At 43.5% G+C, this 20,177-nt stretch overlaps 1 protein-coding gene across 1 annotated transcript in view; it reads right to left on the bottom strand.

Annotated features, from left to right (window-relative positions):
* INTS2 (integrator complex subunit 2) overlaps positions 1-10,420 on the bottom strand; it is a 109,291-nt gene extending 98,871 nt beyond the window's left edge. Inside the window, exons 1-2 of the mRNA XM_082245709.1 lie at positions 10,122-10,420; positions 8,446-8,584 (exon numbers count right to left, since the gene is read on the bottom strand). Coding sequence (XP_082101835.1) covers positions 8,446-8,584; positions 10,122-10,414 — 432 coding nt within the window. The 5' untranslated portion in view covers positions 10,415-10,420. The remainder of the gene's footprint in view (positions 1-8,445; positions 8,585-10,121) is intronic.
* Positions 10,421-20,177: the final 9,757 nt, after the last annotated feature.

Raw genomic sequence — 20,177 nt, 5'->3', positions numbered from 1 at the left:
CAACGAGACCACCCTTCCTTCGGCCCAGCTTAGAATTTCCTTGACTAGGTCTAGGAGGGGTCTGGACCTGGTTCCTCCTTGGTGATTCAGGTAAGCTACTGTCATAGCGTTGTCGGAGCAGACCTGAATCTCCTTGCCTGAAATGGCCCACTGCTCTGAGCTCTCTGAAATTGGAAGAAGCCTGGGCTACTTCCTTGTTCCAGGTGCCCTGGGCTTTGGCTTTCTCTAGGTGGGCCCCCCATCCCTAGGTGCTTGCGTCTCTGGTGACTTTCAGAGGATCACACTGACCCCAGGGCCTGCCCTTCTCCAGACTGCTTGGTACTGACCACAATTTTAGCAAAGTTTTTACCCGAGGGTTGAGGATTAAACTTTCATCCAGGGACTCCACCATTTTGTCCCAGGAGGAAAGGTGTAAGTATTGAAGGTCTGGAGTGTAGTTGTGCCCAAACAACTGCTGGCTGACATGAGCCCCAGAACTCTCAGCATCTCTCTCCTGGAGCACCAGGGAGCATCTATCAGCCGCTTTACCAATGAGACTACTTTCTCTACCTTTTCCCTTGGAAGGAAGAGTTTTTGTACCCGAGAGTCTATCCGGTAACATAGATAGGTCTGAACCTGAGCTGGTTCCAGGGATGACTTTTCCATGATGACCAACCAGCCCAGCATCTGCAGAACTGTTATCCCCTTCTGGGTATCTGATCTCACCTGGATTGCTGAAGGTCTGAAGATCAGTAGATTGTCCAGGTAAGGAATTAAAGCTATTCCTTGGAGATGAAGATAACCTACTGCCTCTGCCAGGATCTTTGTGAAGATCCTTGGACTGGCTGCAAGACCAAAAGGGGAGTGCCCTGAATTGCCAATGAGAGACCACGTTCTGGGTTACTACCGCAAATCTCAGGAATGCCTGGTGTTCCGGATGACTCAGAAAATGCAAGTAGGCATCCCCGAGATCCAGAGTAGTCATAAACACATCTTTTAACAGGTTTTTTTTTTGCGTACTGCATAGATACCTTCCATGGAAAACTTTTTGTATGAGGTTTGAGGTTGGGGGTTTATGATAAGGCGGTATTTCCCTGAGGGTTTGGATGCCACAAACACATGGGAGTAAAAGCCTTGGTAAAGCTGACTTCCAGGTACCGGCACTACCAATTGCTGTTCCACCGGTTCCTTGATCCCTTTTAACAGGGCTCGCTTTTTTAATACATCCTTGGGTGGATGTGTGAACATAATCTTTTGTGGGGGTTTGGACAGTTTTGCTTTTGAAGTAAAATCACATTCCAATGCTTTAACCCAAATGGCCCTCCTAGCTGAATTAATAAGGGCACCGGTTTTAGCTGAGGCTTTGACCGACTCAACTGCAGCATCAGCCAGGTAGGCAACAGCTTTCCCTATAACTGAAAGGGAACCTAGAACTCCCTGAGACTTATTTCCTGTGAAAGGTGTTTAGGAAGTCTTACTATCCAGAAGTCTGTATTCTTGGCAACGCAGGTTGCTGCCATTGCTGGGACCATAGTGGATGAATTGGCGTCCCATGCTTTCTTTAGCAGGGATTTGGACTTACGGACCATGGCATCTTTGATGCTCCCTGTATCCTCAAAGGAAAAGGTCAGATCTTTTAGTCACTTGGGATAGGGAGGCGTCCAGCTTAGGAATTTTCCCACCTCCTCCTTCTTAAAAGGGAATCATCTTTTCCATGCTTTTGGTCTGACCAAACTCCTTTCAGGAACATCCCACTCTTGAAGAATTAAATCCTTCCAAGTACTGATGCAAAGGAAATACCTTGGACTGATTTTTAACCAACTCACTATACACTTATTTTGTGCTGAGATCTCCTTGGGTGGTTCAGGGATCTTCTTAGTGGCATAGATAGCTTGAAGGAGTCCCTCCAAGTCATCCAGACCAAACAGATATCTGTTTAACTTGATCTCCTTTGCCTCGCTATCTAGATCCAGATCAACCTCTTCCCCAGAGCTGGGCTCAGATTTTGCCTGACTTTCTGCTTCTCCTAAGTCTTCCTCCTCCCTAGCTTGAGCAGGGGGAAGTCTCTGTGAAACAGGCAGAAAAGCACTCAGCCCTGTCTTGGAAAGTAAACTCTCCTGAGAAGAAGAGCCCTCCTTAGGGGTTAGCTTCTCTGGGTCTGTTACCTGGGGAGAAGCTATAAAGGTGCTAAAGGAATGAATAGTAGCTAACATTTCCTTCTGAATAGACTCAAGGAAATCCTTCATTAACCATGAGGCCTCCTTACCAGCCAACATGGTAAAACACCTTTAACAAAATGGCTTAGTGTGAGATTTGGACAATCTTTCCCCACAATTACCACATTTTTTAGAGGAACAAGAGAAGACAGGTGCCGCTCAGTAACAATCAAGGTTTATTTGCACAAAGAACATAGCACACTTACATTAAAGTTGGATTCAGGCTTCTCCTGATAGTTTCTCTACCCCTATGTAGCATGGCGCTTCCTCCCATCAGCCGGACCACCAGCCGGGAGAGGACGCCACCTAGATGGAATCTAATGGGGGAGCAGGATCAGACCAAAGACGGCGGTAAGCCGCTCGTCAGCTTGTGATGACGTAACGCGTTTCGGAGCATGCGCACAGCGCTCCTTCCTCAGACGATCGGCTCAGAGCGGGATTTCGGCTTTTGCCTGCCTACAGTGCTGCCCTCAGAATCAACATTGGGACTTTGCCACATCCGGAGTTTATGTACTTCTCTCCATTTCACTCACATCCCAGCGCGGGTCCCATCTGTGGGCACAAGCGCCCAACACATCAATTTTTTTTTGTTCCACATTTTTTAGAGGAGCTAGTGCTAGTGGATGTGGGGGGGGGGGTGTTTGGGGGGGGTTATCAGAGGCCTCCTGGGTTCCACTTGGCAATTCTGCAAGAGAAGAGGAAAACAAGTAACTGTCTCACTTCCTGCCCCCCTTTTACTTGGCCACAGGTCCCCACCCCCCACGAGGGGAGAGCATGGGGTCTTACCAGGGACTAAAGCCTGACTCAGGAATTACCCCCCCCCCCCCCCCAAGTGAGGAAAGCACTTACTGGGCCCTGACTTGCTCTTGCCTGCAGCCACCTGTGCTATCTTTCCATCCTCCTTTTCCATGAACTGGATCCAGATGGGCTTTGCACTCCCTGCAGCTCTCTGTCTCTTGGTAGCTGAAGGGCCCATCACCTTCCCTATTCCCTCTTCCCAGTTGCGCTGTGCTTGCTCTGCCTCTTCCCCGTCCGGACTGAAAGTTCAGATTTCAGAACGAGACTTGGAGCGCACCGAGTCCTCCCCTCGTCACTGATGAGGTTATGCGCCTGGCCCTTCACAGCATGGCACACGCTGTATGCAGGAGAGGAAAGAGGAGACCCAAACTGCTGAGCAGAGCACAAAAGCGGGGGACCACCACACTGTACCCAAACCGCCTGTGCCATATCATGAGGCGACCTGTGAGAAGCTCGAGGCGTGCAGGATAGTGAGGCCCTCACCGGCCTTCCTAAACCTGCCTCAAAGAAGTACCATCCGACTCTCTAGGTCTTCTGGTCAGAGAAAAAAAAACAAAATGTTGAAGAGATAAGTTTTTTGGATCCTACATTGGAAGATTATAGTCGTTTCTGCCACCATCCCGACGAAATTGTTTGTGGTTGTTGGTGCCCCAGGTCAAGTATGGGATTTTATGGGCAGGAGTATGCGACAATAAGCAGAAATAGTATAATACACAAAATTTATTGCATTGTAGCAATATATATACAACAATTAAATAGTGACTTTAATGGGTAAAGTCCCATTGTGCAGTGAAGAGGAGAAAATAGAGTGTGTTTGGCATGTGGTAATAAGTGACTTAGAAGTGGTTTAGTAAGTGGTCTTGCTCTGCTGTTCATCATGTCAAAGGACTGGGATGAGTGCAGAGAAGGTGCCAGATCGGTGATCCGACATGTTTCGGCCAACTTAGGCCTTTATCAAGGATATTTCACCGATTCTACAGATAATCAAAAAAAGAGGGGTATCAGGTAGGGCAATATTGTACTGAAAACATACATAATTTAAAACATCTGTAGGTTAACATACAATTGTATTGTCCACTTCCTAAGACCATGCCTTCCCAAGTTTTGTCCAGGTGCTGCAGGAACAAATATGCTGCATGAGTACATTGAAAGAGTATAAAATGTATTTAAAAGGCTTCAAAAATGGTGGTATTTACTTGCTGAATCGAAGGACCCGATCCCAGATCCAATGTGGCTTTGAGTGGCAGAATCCACATTGATTGAGATCGTCTAACAGTTTGGGAGATTTGTAAAAATATATATATATTCAAGTAAGTAGATTGATTATCTTCGTTTATATAAGATTATATAAATTATATATAGAGACAAAAAGGGGATTAGAAAAAAGAAAAAATCCCCAAAGTTTGGGAGGGGGATGTAAGAAATTCCCCTCATCTGTTAGACTTACGTTTTGAGAAGGTATAGTTAAGGGCAGCACATGTTCTCCGGGTCCATCTCCTCCCTCGGTGTGGGAGAGACTGAAGCAACCGGAGTGTTCCCCGGCCTTTTAAGGCAGCCGCGCATGCGCAATGATGCGCTGCGTGATGCCGGGCAGGTCGAGTCCGTCGCACGGTGAGATGTGCGTCTGCGCAGTGTCAGGGCGCATCCCTTGTAACCGTGCGGACGTGCCTGCGAGGCCGCCGACACAGTTGTAGAAGCTGAAATCCCTGTGCGGGATCTAGGAGGGTGAGGACACCGACCATTCAGTTTCAGGAGCCCCGAACGGGGCTTTCTGTGCCGGGAGCCACTGGATTTCTATGTGGGGAGGCAAAAGGAAGTGGATACATATTGTTCCATATTATAAAGGCAATTAAATGAATCAAATGAAGTATAATAGCAATATAATATAATATAATATAATATTGCTATTATACTTCATTTGATTCATTTAATTGCCTTTATAATATGGAACAATATGTATCCACTTCCTTTTGCCTCCCCACATAGAAATCCAGTGGCTCCCGGCACAGAAAGCCCCGTTCGGGGCTCCTGAAACTGAATGGTCGGTGTCCTCACCCTCCTAGATCCCGCACAGGGATTTCAGCTTCTACAACTGTGTCGGCGGCCTCGCAGGCACGTCCGCACGGTTACAAGGGATGCGCCCTGACACTGCGCAGACGCACATCTCACCGTGCGACGGACTCGACCTGCCCGGCATCACGCAGCGCATCATTGCGCATGCGCGGCTGCCTTAAAAGGCCGGGGAACACTCCGGTTGCTTCAGTCTCTCCCACACCGAGGGAGGAGATGGACCCGGAGAACATGTGCTGCCCTTAACTATACCTTCTCAAAACGTAAGTCTAACAGATGAGGGGAATTTCTTACATCCCCCTCCCAAACTTTGGGGATTTTTTCTTTTTTCTAATCCCCTTTTTGTCTCTATATATAATTTATATAATCTTATATAAACGAAGATAATCAATCTACTTACTTGAATATATATATATTTTTACAAATCTCCCAAACTGTTAGACGATCTCAATCAATGTGGATTCTGCCACTCAAAGCCACATTGGATCTGGGATCGGGTCCTTCGATTCAGCAAGTAAATACCACCATTTTTGAAGCCTTTTAAATACATTTTATACTCTTTCAATGTACTCATGCAGCATATTTGTTCCTGCAGCACCTGGACAAAACTTGGGAAGGCATGGTCTTAGGAAGTGGACAATACAATTGTATGTTAACCTACAGATGTTTAAATTATGTATGTTTTCAGTACAATATTGCCCTACCTGATACCCCTCTTTTTTTGATTATCTGTAGAATCGGTGAAATATCCTTGATAAAGGCCTAAGTTGGCCGAAACATGTCGGATCACCGATCTGGCACCTTCTCTGCACTCATCCCAGTCCTTTGACATGATGAACAGCAGAGCAAGACCACTTACTAAACCACTTCTAAGTCACTTATTACCACATGCCAAACACACTCTACTTTCTCCTCTTCACTGCACAATGGGACTTTACCCATTAAAGTCACTATTTAATTGTTGTATATATATTGCTACAATGCAATAAATTTTGTGTATTATACTATTTCTGCTTATTGTCGCATACTCCTGCCCATAAAATCCCATACTTGACCTGGGGCACCAACAACCACAAAAAAACAAAATGTTTCGCTGTGGGAGAAACACAATCAATACTGAAGGACAAGGGGAAGGGTGGGGCCTTTTAAGCAGCTGTACTCCGATTGTGTTTCCTGTAGGGTGGAGCCTCTCGTCTCTCAGGTGTTGCCGTCCTGGAAGGTGAGAGGAGAAAATCTATTTTTTGTTTGTTTTTTTTGTGGTCACCAAATTATAAGCACAGCAAAAATATCTCATCAGAGATACATCTTTTGGTCACAGAAGAAGAAGGGGTTATACATAAAAGAAAAATATGATTGAATTCTAGGACAGTTGAAATAACCTTGTTCATTTCACATCCATAAACACTGCAGGCAAAATGCATAGACACGATAATATCCATTGTTTTAATAGGGTAATTTCTTAGCAATACATAACAGTGCATGTTTCACTTTTGTTATCCTAAGATGCATTTTGCCATTCAAATAATATGAAGTAAATATTGACTGTTGATATGCATCTTAAACACATTAACAATCAATGCAATTTTCTGCATGATTACGGATACGAGTAAGCCGCCACCTGAAACAACTAAGGAAAGGAAAAAGTCCTCTTTCAATGAGGGTGAGCCATTCCATACAGCTTAACCACTTGCGGACCGCCCACCGCAGTTTTACGTTGGTATTTTGATGTTAAATATCGGTGTTATGGCAGCTGCCATAACCTCTGTATTTTCTTATAGGGTGGGCGGTCCTCTTTCACACAAAAGTGGTCCCAGTGGCAGATTCGCCACTAAATCACTTTTATGGGCGGAGGGAAAGGTGCCCCCTCCTGCCACTTCCCAGCCATTTTTCCTGCTTAGCCGTTGGTAGCGGGGGAAAACGTTTCGGTCCGTCCATGTCCCAGGCAGGAAGTCGAGTGAGGGCAAGATGGCCCCCACTTGACTATGGCCTTGGAGGACCAGAGCGATGTCATACATCGCTTCCTCCCAACGGCCTTAAATGGCCCATTTTTTTTTCATGCTGAAAAAAATGAAATTTGTTTTTCTTTGCTTTTAAGAGTAGATGTGAGATCTGAGGTCATTTTGACCCCAGCTCTCACGTTAAAGAGGACCTGTCCTGCTTATTTCTATTACAAAAGTGATCAATACATTTTTTTTTTTTTAAGGGACAGTGTAAAAATAAAAAAGGTAACAATAATTAGAAAAAATAAAATTAAATCACCCCGTCCGTCCGAGCTCGCGCGCAAAGGCGAATGCAAACGCAAGTCGCGCCCACATATTGAAATGGTGTTCAAACCATACGTGAGCTATCGCCGCGATAGTTAGAATGAGTGCAATAATTCTAGCCCTCAACCTCCTCTGAAACTCTAAACCTGTAAAAATATTTAAAGTGTCGCCCATGGAGATTTTTAAGTGCCAATGTCGCCATTCCATGAGCGTGCGCAATTTTGAAGCATGACATGTTCGGTATCTATTTACTTGGAGTAACATTATCTTTCACATTATAGAAAAAAGAATTCTAACTTTACTGTTTTTTTAAATCATTTGATTTTATGTATTTTTTTTAATTTACAAAAAGTGTATTTTTTTCCAAAAAAAATGCGTTTGTAAGATCGCTGCGCAAATACGGTGTGACAAAGTATTGCAACGATCTCCATTTTATTCTCTAGGGTCTCTGCTAAAAAAAATATATACTCTTTGGGGGTTCTAAGTAATTTTCTAGCAAAAAATACTGATTTTAACTTTTAAACAAGAAGTGTCAGAAATAGGCCTGGTCCTTACGTGGTTAAGCGGTTATGGGCTTAAGGCAAAGAAGGAGAACCAGTATAGCCATTAAATCCTTTTATCTAGCTAGGTGTTCCACAGCAAGCTTACTTCATTGATGAAACACAGCAGAACAATCATGATACATATTCAAATGAAAAAGAAAACCCGGCACAGTGGTGTAGTGGTTAGCACTTTCACCTAGCAGCAAGAGGGTCGCTGATTCGAATCCCAACCATGACACTACCTGCCTGGAGTTTGCATGTTCTCCCTGTGCCTGCGTGGGTTTCCTCCGGGTACTCCGGTTTCCCCCCACACTCCAAAGACATTCTGATAGGTTAATTGGGTCCTGTATAAGAAAAATTGGCACTACTGTGTATGTATGCTAGTTAGGGACCTTAGATTGTAAGCTCCTTGAGGGCAGGGACTGATGTAAATGTACAATGTATATGTAAAGCGCTGCGTAAATTGACAGCGCTATACAAGTACCTGAAATAAATAAATAAAATAAAAACAGCTGAAAGGGGTCATTTGTAAATTAAATTCAACAAAGACATTGCAAAATAATGGAAACTTCATACCTTATTAATTATTGCCAACAATTCGCTAAGTACTAGGCGCAACCGACGAGGAGAGTCACTGTGCTCAAACTCCAATGTAAGGCCATGTTGAAGCTGAGACACCAAAATACTTTCTCCAGTACTTCCCCCAAGCTTGTGTCTAGACCAAGGCAAGAAACACTTACAATGAACAAACTGCGCTAGGGTTATCAGGCTGTGAAGCTTTAGTACATCAGAAGAAAAACACACAGAGGCGCTAAACAAATTTTTGTAAATTGTTCGAGATGTACTCACCAAGGGGCATAGCTATAAAATAGCAAATGGAACCCGCCAAGCATTCATTGACAGTGAATCAATTACGGTCATTGAAAGCACATGCGCCAGTAAGTCTAGCCTGTAGTGATTGCTAAATGTCAGTTTGAATGCTTTATCAAGATGCCCACAAGCGTTTGCCATGCATTTACATATACAAAAGTTAGTGGCTTAGCACTTCCCCACCCTAGTAGCACTAGGGTCGTCTGTTCAAATCCCAACAACGGCACTACTTGCACAGAGTTTGCATGTTCTCCCTGTACCCCCGGTTTCCTCCCACGCTCCAAAGACATGCTGGTAGGTTAATTGGCTCCTGTCTAAATTGGCCCTAGTATGTTTATAAATGAGAGTTAAGCTGGATACACAATAGCCAACTTTTGTTGTTAGATTTCCTTCAGATTTACCTTTTCTATATAGTGCAAGGGCCTGCCAGATTGCATACAAATTGAAAGTGTTTAGGTTTGACCTCGTATATGGTCTAATGGGCCATACACACTAACATTTTCTGAAGACTTTTTCCTTTAGATTTACCAAAACCATATAATATGAGGTCAAACCTAAACACTTTCAATTTGTATGCAATCTGGCAGGCCCTTGCACTACATAGAAAAGGTAAATCTGAAGCAAAAAGTCTTCAGAAAATCTTAAAGCACAGGTTAACTTTTAAAAGTAATCTCATGTGGGAAAAAAAAAAGTCTAAAAAATTGCTATTGCTTTTCTTTTTTTAATTATTTTTAGCATCAGTTGTGGACACATGAACCATGACATAGTGTCTGTCTTATGAGCTAAAAGCATTCATATGCAAGCTATATAATAATAATAGTATACTTTATTTTTTTAAGGGAAATGTTGCACTTTAGAAAATAATTCTTCTAAGTCTCCATGCACACTAGCTGTTTTTAAGCTAAAAAAAACGAAAAAACTATGGAAAAAAAATGCTGGTAATAGCTTTTTATAGTAGCGTTTTAGAAGCATTTGGAGTGTTAGCTTTTTATTAGCATTTTTGCAGTAAAAGGAAAAAATAAATAAATAAAAAAATGCCATTAGTAGCGTTTAGCAGCATTTAAGAGCATTTCTGCTGAAAAAATGCTCCAGAAACTCTACAAAAACTATTTTTTTTCTCTACTCCTAGACATTGAAGCTCAAAAAAACCTAATAGTATAAAGTAGCCTGCATGGACACATGGGATAACACTTATTTAGCTAAAAACAAAATGCTAGTAACAGCTTCTAGAAGCTTAAACAAAACGCTAGTGTGCATGAAGCCTAAATTAAAAAAAAAAAAAAAAAAATACCTAATAAATCACAATTTTCTTTAACATATTTAGCACGAGCCACAAAATCTGCAAAATAAACACCTTGGAAAGAACTATACAAGTAACATACCTTAATTGCTGCTCTTTGTTGGCATCCTGTTCTAAAGCATGAAAATCCACAGACAGCAGGGCCACAATGGCATTCACAGCCTCCACTCCAGATAGAAGCCGTAGAAGTAATTTCTTGTCTTGAGCCCAGCTCTGACTTTGGTCTGCTGGAGCACATAAGGCCATGCGAACTAAGCATGGAAGCAAAAGCCTTAGCTCTGGATCACTCAAGGCAGCCAAGCGCACTACATCCACTTTTTGCATTGCTTCAAATGCATATGGGCTGACAAACTGAAGACCAGAAGTCTCACTCATTTTCTGATGCCTTTATTAAAAAAAAAAAAATAATAATAATAATATTAATAGTTAGCCCTGGTAAAATTGAAAATGCTTAAGACAGATTTGAGAGAAAACACTGTTAACGCTCTGATGCCAGCCATATACACTTTCTCAATTTTCTAGTAATTTGACCCACTTTCAATCAGCTTTAGATCACAGAAGTGATTAAAACAAACCAAGGCAACCTACCATAAAGGATCTGGAATGAGAATCCTAATTTTTTTAACTGGGCTGCACAGAGTTCTGTTCACTTTCAAGGTACCATAAACTAATACAAAAGGTTTCAAAGCCTTGCAGCCGCTGCAAAGCAAGTGTCAGATCTCTGCAGAGAGACTGCTGCTTTCCACAGGGAGCAAGGGTTTTGTTTCGCATCATGCTGACAGGGGAAAGGCTTTTCTACTCAAGCTGTGGCTGTTTTCTAAAGAGAAATAACTATAGGACTTTATACACTTTTTTTCTGAAGCCAGTAAACGCCCCAGCATGTAATCCTATGTGTCCGTGATGCACACATTGGCTGTTATCAGCGTTTTTTGGCAGGATAAGAACTAGTGGGTTTTAAGAGACATTTTTCAACTGTAAAAACACGAACTGATAAAAGCCTAACCACTTCCATTACCTATTCGGGCACTCCTCTCCTACACGTAAAAATCATAATTATTTTTGCTAGAAAAGGACTCAGAACCCCCAAACATTATATATGTTTTTCAGAAGAGACCCTAGGGAATAAAATGGTAGTCTTTTTATGTCACACTGTATTTGCGTAGCAATTTCACAAACAAGTTTTTTTTGGAAAGCCACAGGCATCATTCAGATATCTCTACTCAAAGTCCGGGATGTCATATAACGGTCTTGGGCTGGAAGTGGTTAAAAACGCTGGCAAACATGGAAAAATGTGTCTATTCTGCATTTATCAGTGTTTTTGAGCCATAAGCTTTTGTGGGAGTATAGTTTTGATTTAAAGAAAAAAGCTAAAAAACGCTACTGCAAAAACGCTGAAAAACTCATTCTACAGCTAAGGCTACTAGTGTTTTTATAATGTCCAGTGTGCATGAGGCTTAAGTTTTAATCCACCTAATATGTATTCAGCTGATTAGACTAAAGTTAATTGGGTTTTTAGAGCGTATTCACACTATATGTGTTGACTTGTGCTTTTCTGCACAGATCAAATGCATGCTCAACATTAGCGCACATAGAACAATTGCCTTCTTATTTAATCATTTTTATGAAATGCTTTACCACTTCAGCCTAAAGCCCCATACACACGTACTTTTGTCCAGGGCTGTCGGTGTCTGTTGAAAAGTGCAAAAGACTGCACAAGAATTTTGTCTGCCGACTACAGCCGACTGCAGAAGTGATGTCATGTAATGGTTAACTTTCCCTGTGTTTTTCTTTTCTGAGCATGCCCAGTCTTGCAAATCTGCGGTCTGTCGGCCGAATTCTGTACTGACTGGCGAACAATCGGCCGCTCTGGTGTCGGCATACAAAAATTTTAATGCTTGCATGACAGATTCTTTTCGGCCGAATGTGCGCTGTCGGCTGTCGGAGGCATCATACTAACAAGCCTACAATCGGCAGATCGGTCGTCGGCCGACGATCGGTACGTGTGTACTGGCCTTTAGTGATGTACCCATCAGCAGCTACAGGCGTCATCCCGGTATCTTTTTTTTCCAGCTGGCAATGAGCTATTTAGCCGCTAAATCGTTTTTACAGGTGGCGGGAAGAGGGGGTACCCAGGTTCATCCATCCCTTTGTGGAGCCAGGGACTGAACCCGGCTGACCATGGAGATGACCGAGGACTGAAATGTCCCCGATAATCTCTATGGTCTAAGAAACCGGAAGAGACAAGTATTTTGTCATTTCCAGTTTCGGCTAATGTAAACAGGTCGTTACCGGCCTGTAAAAAGCATTGGATTGATTGAACCCATCTTGGTTTGATCTGATGCTTTTAAGAGAAATAGACCCTCTCAGAAAAGTGGACTTGTCACTGCCCATGTGATTACAAGGGATGTTATTCATTCCTTATGATAGCAATAAACATACTTTTTTTTTTTTTAAAGACAGTGTAAAAATAAAAAATAAAAATGATATAAAACAATTTTTTGACATTTTTTTAAGTGCCTCCATCCCCCTGTGCTCACGCACAAAAAAGGTAAACATGAGTCAGTCCAGCACACATAAAACAATTTGCGTTCCAAAAACCGCTGCTAAGTGAATAAGCAATACAATGAGAAAAAGTGGGGAAACAACCCCATGACAGGTTGTTACAAAATTAAAGTGTTAAATGCCATATTCAAGCCAAAAAAAAAATAAAATGTATTTCTGTTGGATCATGTAGAAAAGGATGTACACAGATTATGTGCCCTGTTCATACCCAGGGCCCCTGATGGGAGGGGGGGGGGGGGGACCACCGGTCCTCTTGTAGAGGGCCCACACAGGGAGGGGAATTTGTGATGAACAACATTTACAGAACTCTTCCTCCAGCAGCTGAAAGCTGGTCTCTCCCACTCTCCCTGCTGCCAGCTTTTATCTGCTGAGAAATACAGTTGTCCCTCACCAATCCCCCTCCCTGTGTGGGCCCTCCTCCCAGAGCTGGCTCTAATGTTAGTTCTGCTCCTGAATTTGTTAGCTCTGTAACTGTCTCTCCGATACAAGGGTCTAACTGCCCAACCTGTATATTCTTTTCATCTAATCTTCATTTTTATTTATTAACTCAGTTTTTTTCTTTTTGATTTAGCAGGAATTCTGCGAGTTATGTTGTATTTGTTTCTGCTAATAATCATTTGAGCCACCACGCGACTTGTCAGGCGATTTGGTCGCCTGACAAGTCGCGGTAGGTCGCTCGCCATTGAATAGTACAGGACCCGTTCTAATAGGATCGACACAAGTCGCTCCGACTTAGAAAAAGGGTCCTGTACTACTTTGGGGCGACCTGGAGGCGACTTGCATTGACTTCAATGATATGAAGTCCGTGCAAGTCGCGCAGAGGTCGCGGTGCACTGCGACTTCACAGGTCGCCCCACCAAGTCGTGTCTCCCCTGTCTGAACGGGGTCTTATTGTATTTTTTAGCTCAATATAGCTTTAATATTTTCTTGTAGGTAGTCTTTACAGGGCTCTGCGATTTCTATAAGCAGCCCTGTTCATACCACAATGCTGCGTTGAGGTGTGTTATTAAGATACTGTATGTCTGCATTTTCTTCCACTATGTACCTTAACGCACGTCAACGCAATGAAAAAAAAATGGTTTCAAGCAGTTTGACCCTTCCAGTGACTTGTAGGGTAGCCCTCTCTTGGAAAGGCAGTATGTTTGTGAGAGAGTTAGGCTGGCCATAAATGTTCAATTCTTTTGTACAATTTATCTTTAGATTTACCAAAAACCATGTAATATGGAGGTCAAAAACTAAACAAGCAGCATATAATTTTGACAGGCTGTAGATATTACCTAATTTTGTCAGTCAGGTGCTGCGGCACAAGAAGTTGCATAATCAGTTTGATAAAGACCCTGTCACACAGGCGGACCGTTCAGATCCACCTGTCAGTTTTTCAGGAGGATCTAAACGGATGCCCCATGCATCTCTATAGGGCATCGGATGTCAGCAGAGACATGTCCGCTGACATCCGATCCGGTCTGTCAAATCTGGACGGATGGAAACCCTATTTTCCATCCGTCCAGCGGATGGGATCGGATGAGAATGGACAGGCGGTCCGTTTTCATCTGATTCCTACATAGAGGACAGCGGGGACCTGACAGCTGTGTCTCCGCACACAGCGTGGAGACACAGCTGCCATCCCCCTGCTCAGTGGGGGATCGGCAGGTCGATCCCCCGCTGAGAAAAACGAGGTCCGCCGACGGACTCCAAGTGTGAAAGGGGCCTAAACACTAAAAATAATAGAAAAAAAACCCTGATCTGGCATCAGATCGCAGAGAAATATACCCCTATTGAGAACATTCCCAGTAACTGGCCATGTTTTCTCTTGGTTGCATTTGACTTACTTCTGAGTCTGTTTCCTCAGTTTTTTGTTAGTATGTAAACTATAGTGCACCAAAAAAATAACCAAAAACTAAAAATTAGGATTGTCACAGATATGTGAACAGGTATCGAGTCTTGTTAATATAGAGTTATTAAATTCCTAATTCTGCCAACAGTTATTAGTATTTCCATTTTAAGTGCCGGTTCACATTTCTGCGATGCGGGAACGCTGCGAATATACAGCGTGTTCCCGCATCACATCCGCACCCCTGGCAGTTCACACTGCCATATGCGATACGCAGGGGGTGTCAATTAAAAGTTAACGACACCCCCAGATCAGATTGCATATCGCAATGCGATCTGAAAGTTCGCACAGAATCGGATCGCACTACTGTGAACCACCATGCGATCCGATTCTGCTGCGGACCAAAAAAAAAAGGGTCCTGTGCGTGTTTTAGTGCGATTGTGGTGCTAATTCAGCCATACAAAAACTGTATGGCTGAATTTGCACCGCACAGAGATCGCATGTAATTTTAGGAGCAGTGCGCTCCGCATTACATGCGATCTCTGTGATCGCACAAGTATGAACTGGCACTTAGGGTTTAAATAAACATGGACGCATTAGAAGCCCATTCACACTAGCACGACTTGTGAGGCGACTTGTGTAGCCCCAGGTCGCTTGACATAACAAAAGCAATGTTAATCAATCAGTGCCGTCTTAACCACTTAAGCCCCGGAAGATTTTACCCCCATTCCGACCAGGGGGTATTTTGCGATTCGGCACTGCGTGACTTTAACGGACAATTGCGCGGTCGTGCGACGCTGTACCTAAACAAATTTGGCGTCCTTTTTTTCCCACAAACAGAGCTTTCTTTTGGTGGTATTTGATCACCTGTGCGATTTTTTGATCACGCGCTATAAACAAAAAAAGAGCGTCAATTTTGCAAAAATAGCAATATTTTTCACATTTTTTTATATGAAATTCCCCAAAAAAAAAAATGTAAAAATCAAAATTTTTTTACTTTTTCGGCCAATTTGTTTTATGCTACCTATGTTTGGTAAAAAAAAAAAATCGCAAAAAGCGTATTTTGATTGGTTTGCGCAAAAGTTATCGCGTTTACTAACAAAGGGAAAGATTTCTGTCATTTTTGTTGTTTTTTTTTTTTAACGTGTAATGGCGGCGATCTGCGATTTTTTTTGCGGTACTGCGACATTGGGGCGGACAGATCGGACCCTTGACTGACATTTTTGACACTTTTGGGGTTACCAGTGACATTTCTACAGTAATCAGTGCTATATATATGCACTGTTACTGTAAAAATACACTGGTAGTGAAGGGGTTAACTTTATTTGGGAGGGAGGGGCTGTGTGTATCCCTAGGGGCGTGCTTTCTACTGTGATTGGCTGGGGCTTGAGCTGTATGGACACTGATCAACGGATCTACATACTAGATCCGAGTGATCAGTATCCTAACAGCAAGGAGAATGACAGGCAGCTTGTTTACACAGGCTGCCTGACATTCTCCCTCTCCCCCGCCGATCGCCGAGTGACCGGCGGACATCGGGTCCGCCGGTCACACGCGCGGGGGGGTCCGTGACCACGCGGGGGCGCGCGCTCGCTCCCTAGACCCTCACAAGCTAGTGACGTAGCCCTACGTCACTTTGCCTGTGAGGGGCTGACTGCCGACGTAGATCGGCGTTAGGCAGTCGGCAAGTGGTTAATTGGCACTACTGAAGTCGCTCCGACTTCAGAAATGGGTCCTGTACTACTTTGAGGCAACCTGTGATCCGACTGTCCCATATACTTCAATGGGAGTCACCTCCTTATCTTAATTGAAGCGACTTGTCATCCGACTTTCCGCGAAGAAGAAAGAGATTAGCCAGGCATTCCCCACAGACAAAGTCGCCTATCATTTAAGTCTCTTCAAAGTAGTGCACAAGTCTCTTCCCAAGTCTCTTCCCAAGTCTCTTCCCAAGTCTCTTCCCAAGTCTCTTCCCAAGTCTCTTCCCAAGTCTCTTCCCAAGTCCCTTCAAGTCACGGGGCGACTTTCTGGTCGTGGTAGTGTGAACCGGCTCGTTTTTTCTACATTAATTGCTTTCAAAACAGCTTACAGAATTATTACAATGTAACCTAATCATTTGCAATATGTATGAAAAGTGTTGCCTAGCTGACAGTTTAGATACAATCTTATATAACACAGAAATAGGACAGAAGCACCTTGTTCTTATGAAATACATTTATTCCAAAATGGGAATACAAACAAGACAGGTACATTTGTCTTTTATTCGCCTTGCTGGTACCGGTCTTGTTTTTATTACTTATTTCATTACTTTTTGGAATAAATGTATTTCACAAGGACAAGGCATTTCTGTCCTATTTCTATGTCGTCTGTGCAATAATAATAATAATAATCTCCAAATCTTGGACATGAGCTGCCTATCCTAATTTTATAGATTTCCTTGATATATTCTGGTTGGGAGGGAGCAGACTGGTGAAATCTGCCAGCGCTGGGAGAACTGAATTCTGTACTGAACAAGCTTTTAACATTTGTTCTACAATCCCTTGTCACCTATACAGGCACTAAAAGACACTAAAAGACAATCCTCCAAATCCTGTACAATCTGTCAGTGTAACTGACCTCTGCATTACATGCACACAAAAAAAAAAAAAAATTACAGAAACTAAGAAAAATTTCTATCATGGGCAACATGACCAATCAGACAGGTTGGTTCTATTACAGAAATTTCTCCATTCAGTGTCGCTCTCTGCTACCATTTACCCACACTTCAAGATGGGGGGCGCACTCTGTCCAAGTGGTATATAATGCGTTAGGACTACATGTCCCAAGATGTTTGCTCATCTGCCACACTGGGCATGCATGCCCTAAACATAGGCACCTAGGCGGGTATCATAGGGACCCCAGCCACACTACACATGTCCATCCTTAATTAGAAACACTACAAACGGTAACTGCCCCAACCTATGACTGGCCTTAAAGCGGAGTTCCACCCAAAAGTGGAACTTCCGCTTTAAGTGCTCCTGATCCCCTGACATGTCACATTTGGCATGTCATTTTTTTTTTTAAGGGGGGGGGGGGTTACCCAGATTTGACAGGTACCGGCTCGAGCGGAAGTTCTCCTCTACCCCTCCCTCTCTGCAATCCTCTGGGACACGTCATAGGTCCCAGAACATTGCCCAGCCATTCACGACGTGCAGTGTGACTCGCGCATGTGCACTGCCCACACTAGTGATGCCGGCGCCACCGAGAAGAGAAGCTTCATGCGGCCGCATTGATGGATTGTGGGACAGGTGAGTGCGTGTTTATTAAAAGTCAGCAGCTACACTTTTTGTAGCTGCTGACTTTTATTTAAACACAAAAATGGCTGGAACTCCGCTTTAACAGCAAGGAGCAAATGAAAGGGTGACACATGTCAAACCACAACGCAGGAAAATTCCCAGCTCATTAGAGCTGGGGATATTTCTTTTTTGTGGTTTGACATAACGAGAAACACTGAGCTAAGAGCGCACAACTCAGAATGGTTCCAGGGGGACAGTCAAAGCAAAGTTAGTTTGCTTAGTATCCATGTACACCTTCGCAACACAATCTGATCTGTGTGTAAAAGGAAAGAAAGCCTCTGACCACAAGCCAGCACCAATGCAATCCAGGGTTCCTTCACAGGAGTGGTCAGTTTGTCTGTCAGCTTTTCATATGGATCCAAACTGAACCACAATGTATGCATATGAGCAGAAGGATGTAAACAGATATTACATCCATTTCATCCTGGTCAGTTTGCTTCCATAGAAAAAAAAAAAAAAAAAAAATACACAACAGAAAAAGTCTGCAGCCTTTTCCATTTTTGCAGACATAATAAATAGATAGGTTTTCCATTATCTGTTTTAGTGTCGGTTCACATTTGTGTGATGCGGAAACGCTGCGAATATACAGCGTGTTCCTGCATCGCATCCGCACCCCTGGCAGTTCACACTGCCATATGCGATACGCAGGGGGTGTCAATTAAAAGTTAACGATACCCCCAGATCAGATCGCATATTGCAGTGTGATCTGAAAGTTTGCACAGAATCGGATCGCACAAGTGTGAACCACCATACGATCCGATTGTGCTGCAGATCAAAAAAAGGGTCCTGTGCATGTTTCAGTGCGATTGCGGTGCGAATTCAGCCAAACAAACTGTATGGCTGAATTTGCACCGCACAGACATCACATGTAATTTTAGGAGCAGTGCGCTCCGAATTACATGCGATCTCTGAGATCACACCAATGTGAACCAGCACTTAGGCCAGAAACATTTTTTTTTTTTCTTATACTTTTAGCAAAAAAACATGATTGAACTGATAACACCTGTGTGACCTAGCCCCCTACAGAACCAACAATGTCAAAATCCACCTCTCTCCTGTCATTACCTCTCTACAGTATAGATCAGCCCTATCCTGTTTCTGATCTGTATATTAACCCGTCACTTCCCTGATTGTGCACATCAGTAACCACTTCATCTCTATCCTTCAACTGTGTGATGCATGTAGATTAACCCCTTCACCTTCTGTGTGTGAGCTGCACAATGATGTATCTAGTCCACCATTACTAAGTTCTCTGTTTGAAGCAGTTGTAAAGGCTCCTAGGAATCTTACCTGCACTGAGCATTGGTATTGCACAGAGTGGCCCTGAACTTTCTCTTCTGGAGTCCCTTGCCAGCGCTCTAGGTTTCTCCACTTCTGAGTGTACCACCATAGCAAGCTGCTTGCTATGGGGGAGCATATGTGGGCTCAATCTCAAGCCAGGCTGCGTGTCTCTATAGACACATACAGCATGCCTCTGCTCCCCCCTCACAGCATTTTATTGACAGCACCAGAAGCAAATGCATCCCACTGCTGCCTCTGTATCCTGTGAGAAGAGAAAGAGCAGCACTGCTGCAGACAGGCACAGTGCTGGATCAAGATCAGACTCTTTTTTTTTTGCTAGAAGATTACTTGGAATCCCCAAACATGATATATTTAGGCCCTGGAGAAAAAAAATGGTGGGTGTTGCAATTTTTGTTTATGTCACACAATATTTGAGCAGCAGTTCTTCAAAAGCAATTTGTTTGGAAAAAATACACCTTAATGAATTTAGGTGAACACAAATAGTTCACCCTGATGGGGTGAGGGAGCCTGGTATAGACCACCTGTAAAAGTGATGAAGCCGCTTGGATCACTTGAACCTCTTGGAGAATGGCCGGCAGAAAAGAACAATACCAGGATCAAGACTTTAGCTGCAGCCATGATCCTGGTATAGCCACTTGAACTTTTATTTGTTTTAAAATAAACTTGTTATACTTCCCTGCACTGTGCAATGGTCACAGAGCAGCCCCAATCTACTTCTACTCGTGTACAACACTGGCGCTCCTGGCTCCTCCTTTCTAGTGTGTGCCCCGACAGAAAGCAGTTCAGTGGGGGGCACTTAAGAGAGCTTTCTTCTGAGCCTCGCTGTCTGCGTCTACAGACAAAGACAGTGGGACTCGGCCCCACCCCCTGCTGCCTAGTCACTGGCTTCAAATGGTCAGCAGTGGGAGCTAGTGGCACACACTGCCTCTGCAAAGCCTGTGATACCAGGAAGTGAGAGAAGAGATCCGCAAAAGCTGGGCACAGCGCTGTATCGAGTGAGGGCTCAGGTAAGTATCCAGGGAAGGGGGGTCTGATACTAATGCTTAGCTACTTCCCACCCAAGGACATCAATTGATGTCCTGTACTTTGAGAGGGGATATCCGAATGATGG

This window comes from Pelophylax lessonae (assembly GCF_965119305.1).
Source record: "Pelophylax lessonae genome assembly, chromosome: 2".
Lineage (NCBI taxonomy): Eukaryota > Metazoa > Chordata > Amphibia > Anura > Ranidae > Pelophylax > Pelophylax lessonae.
Note: the sequence above shows the minus strand (reverse complement) of the source record. Positions and strands in the feature narration are given on the sequence as shown.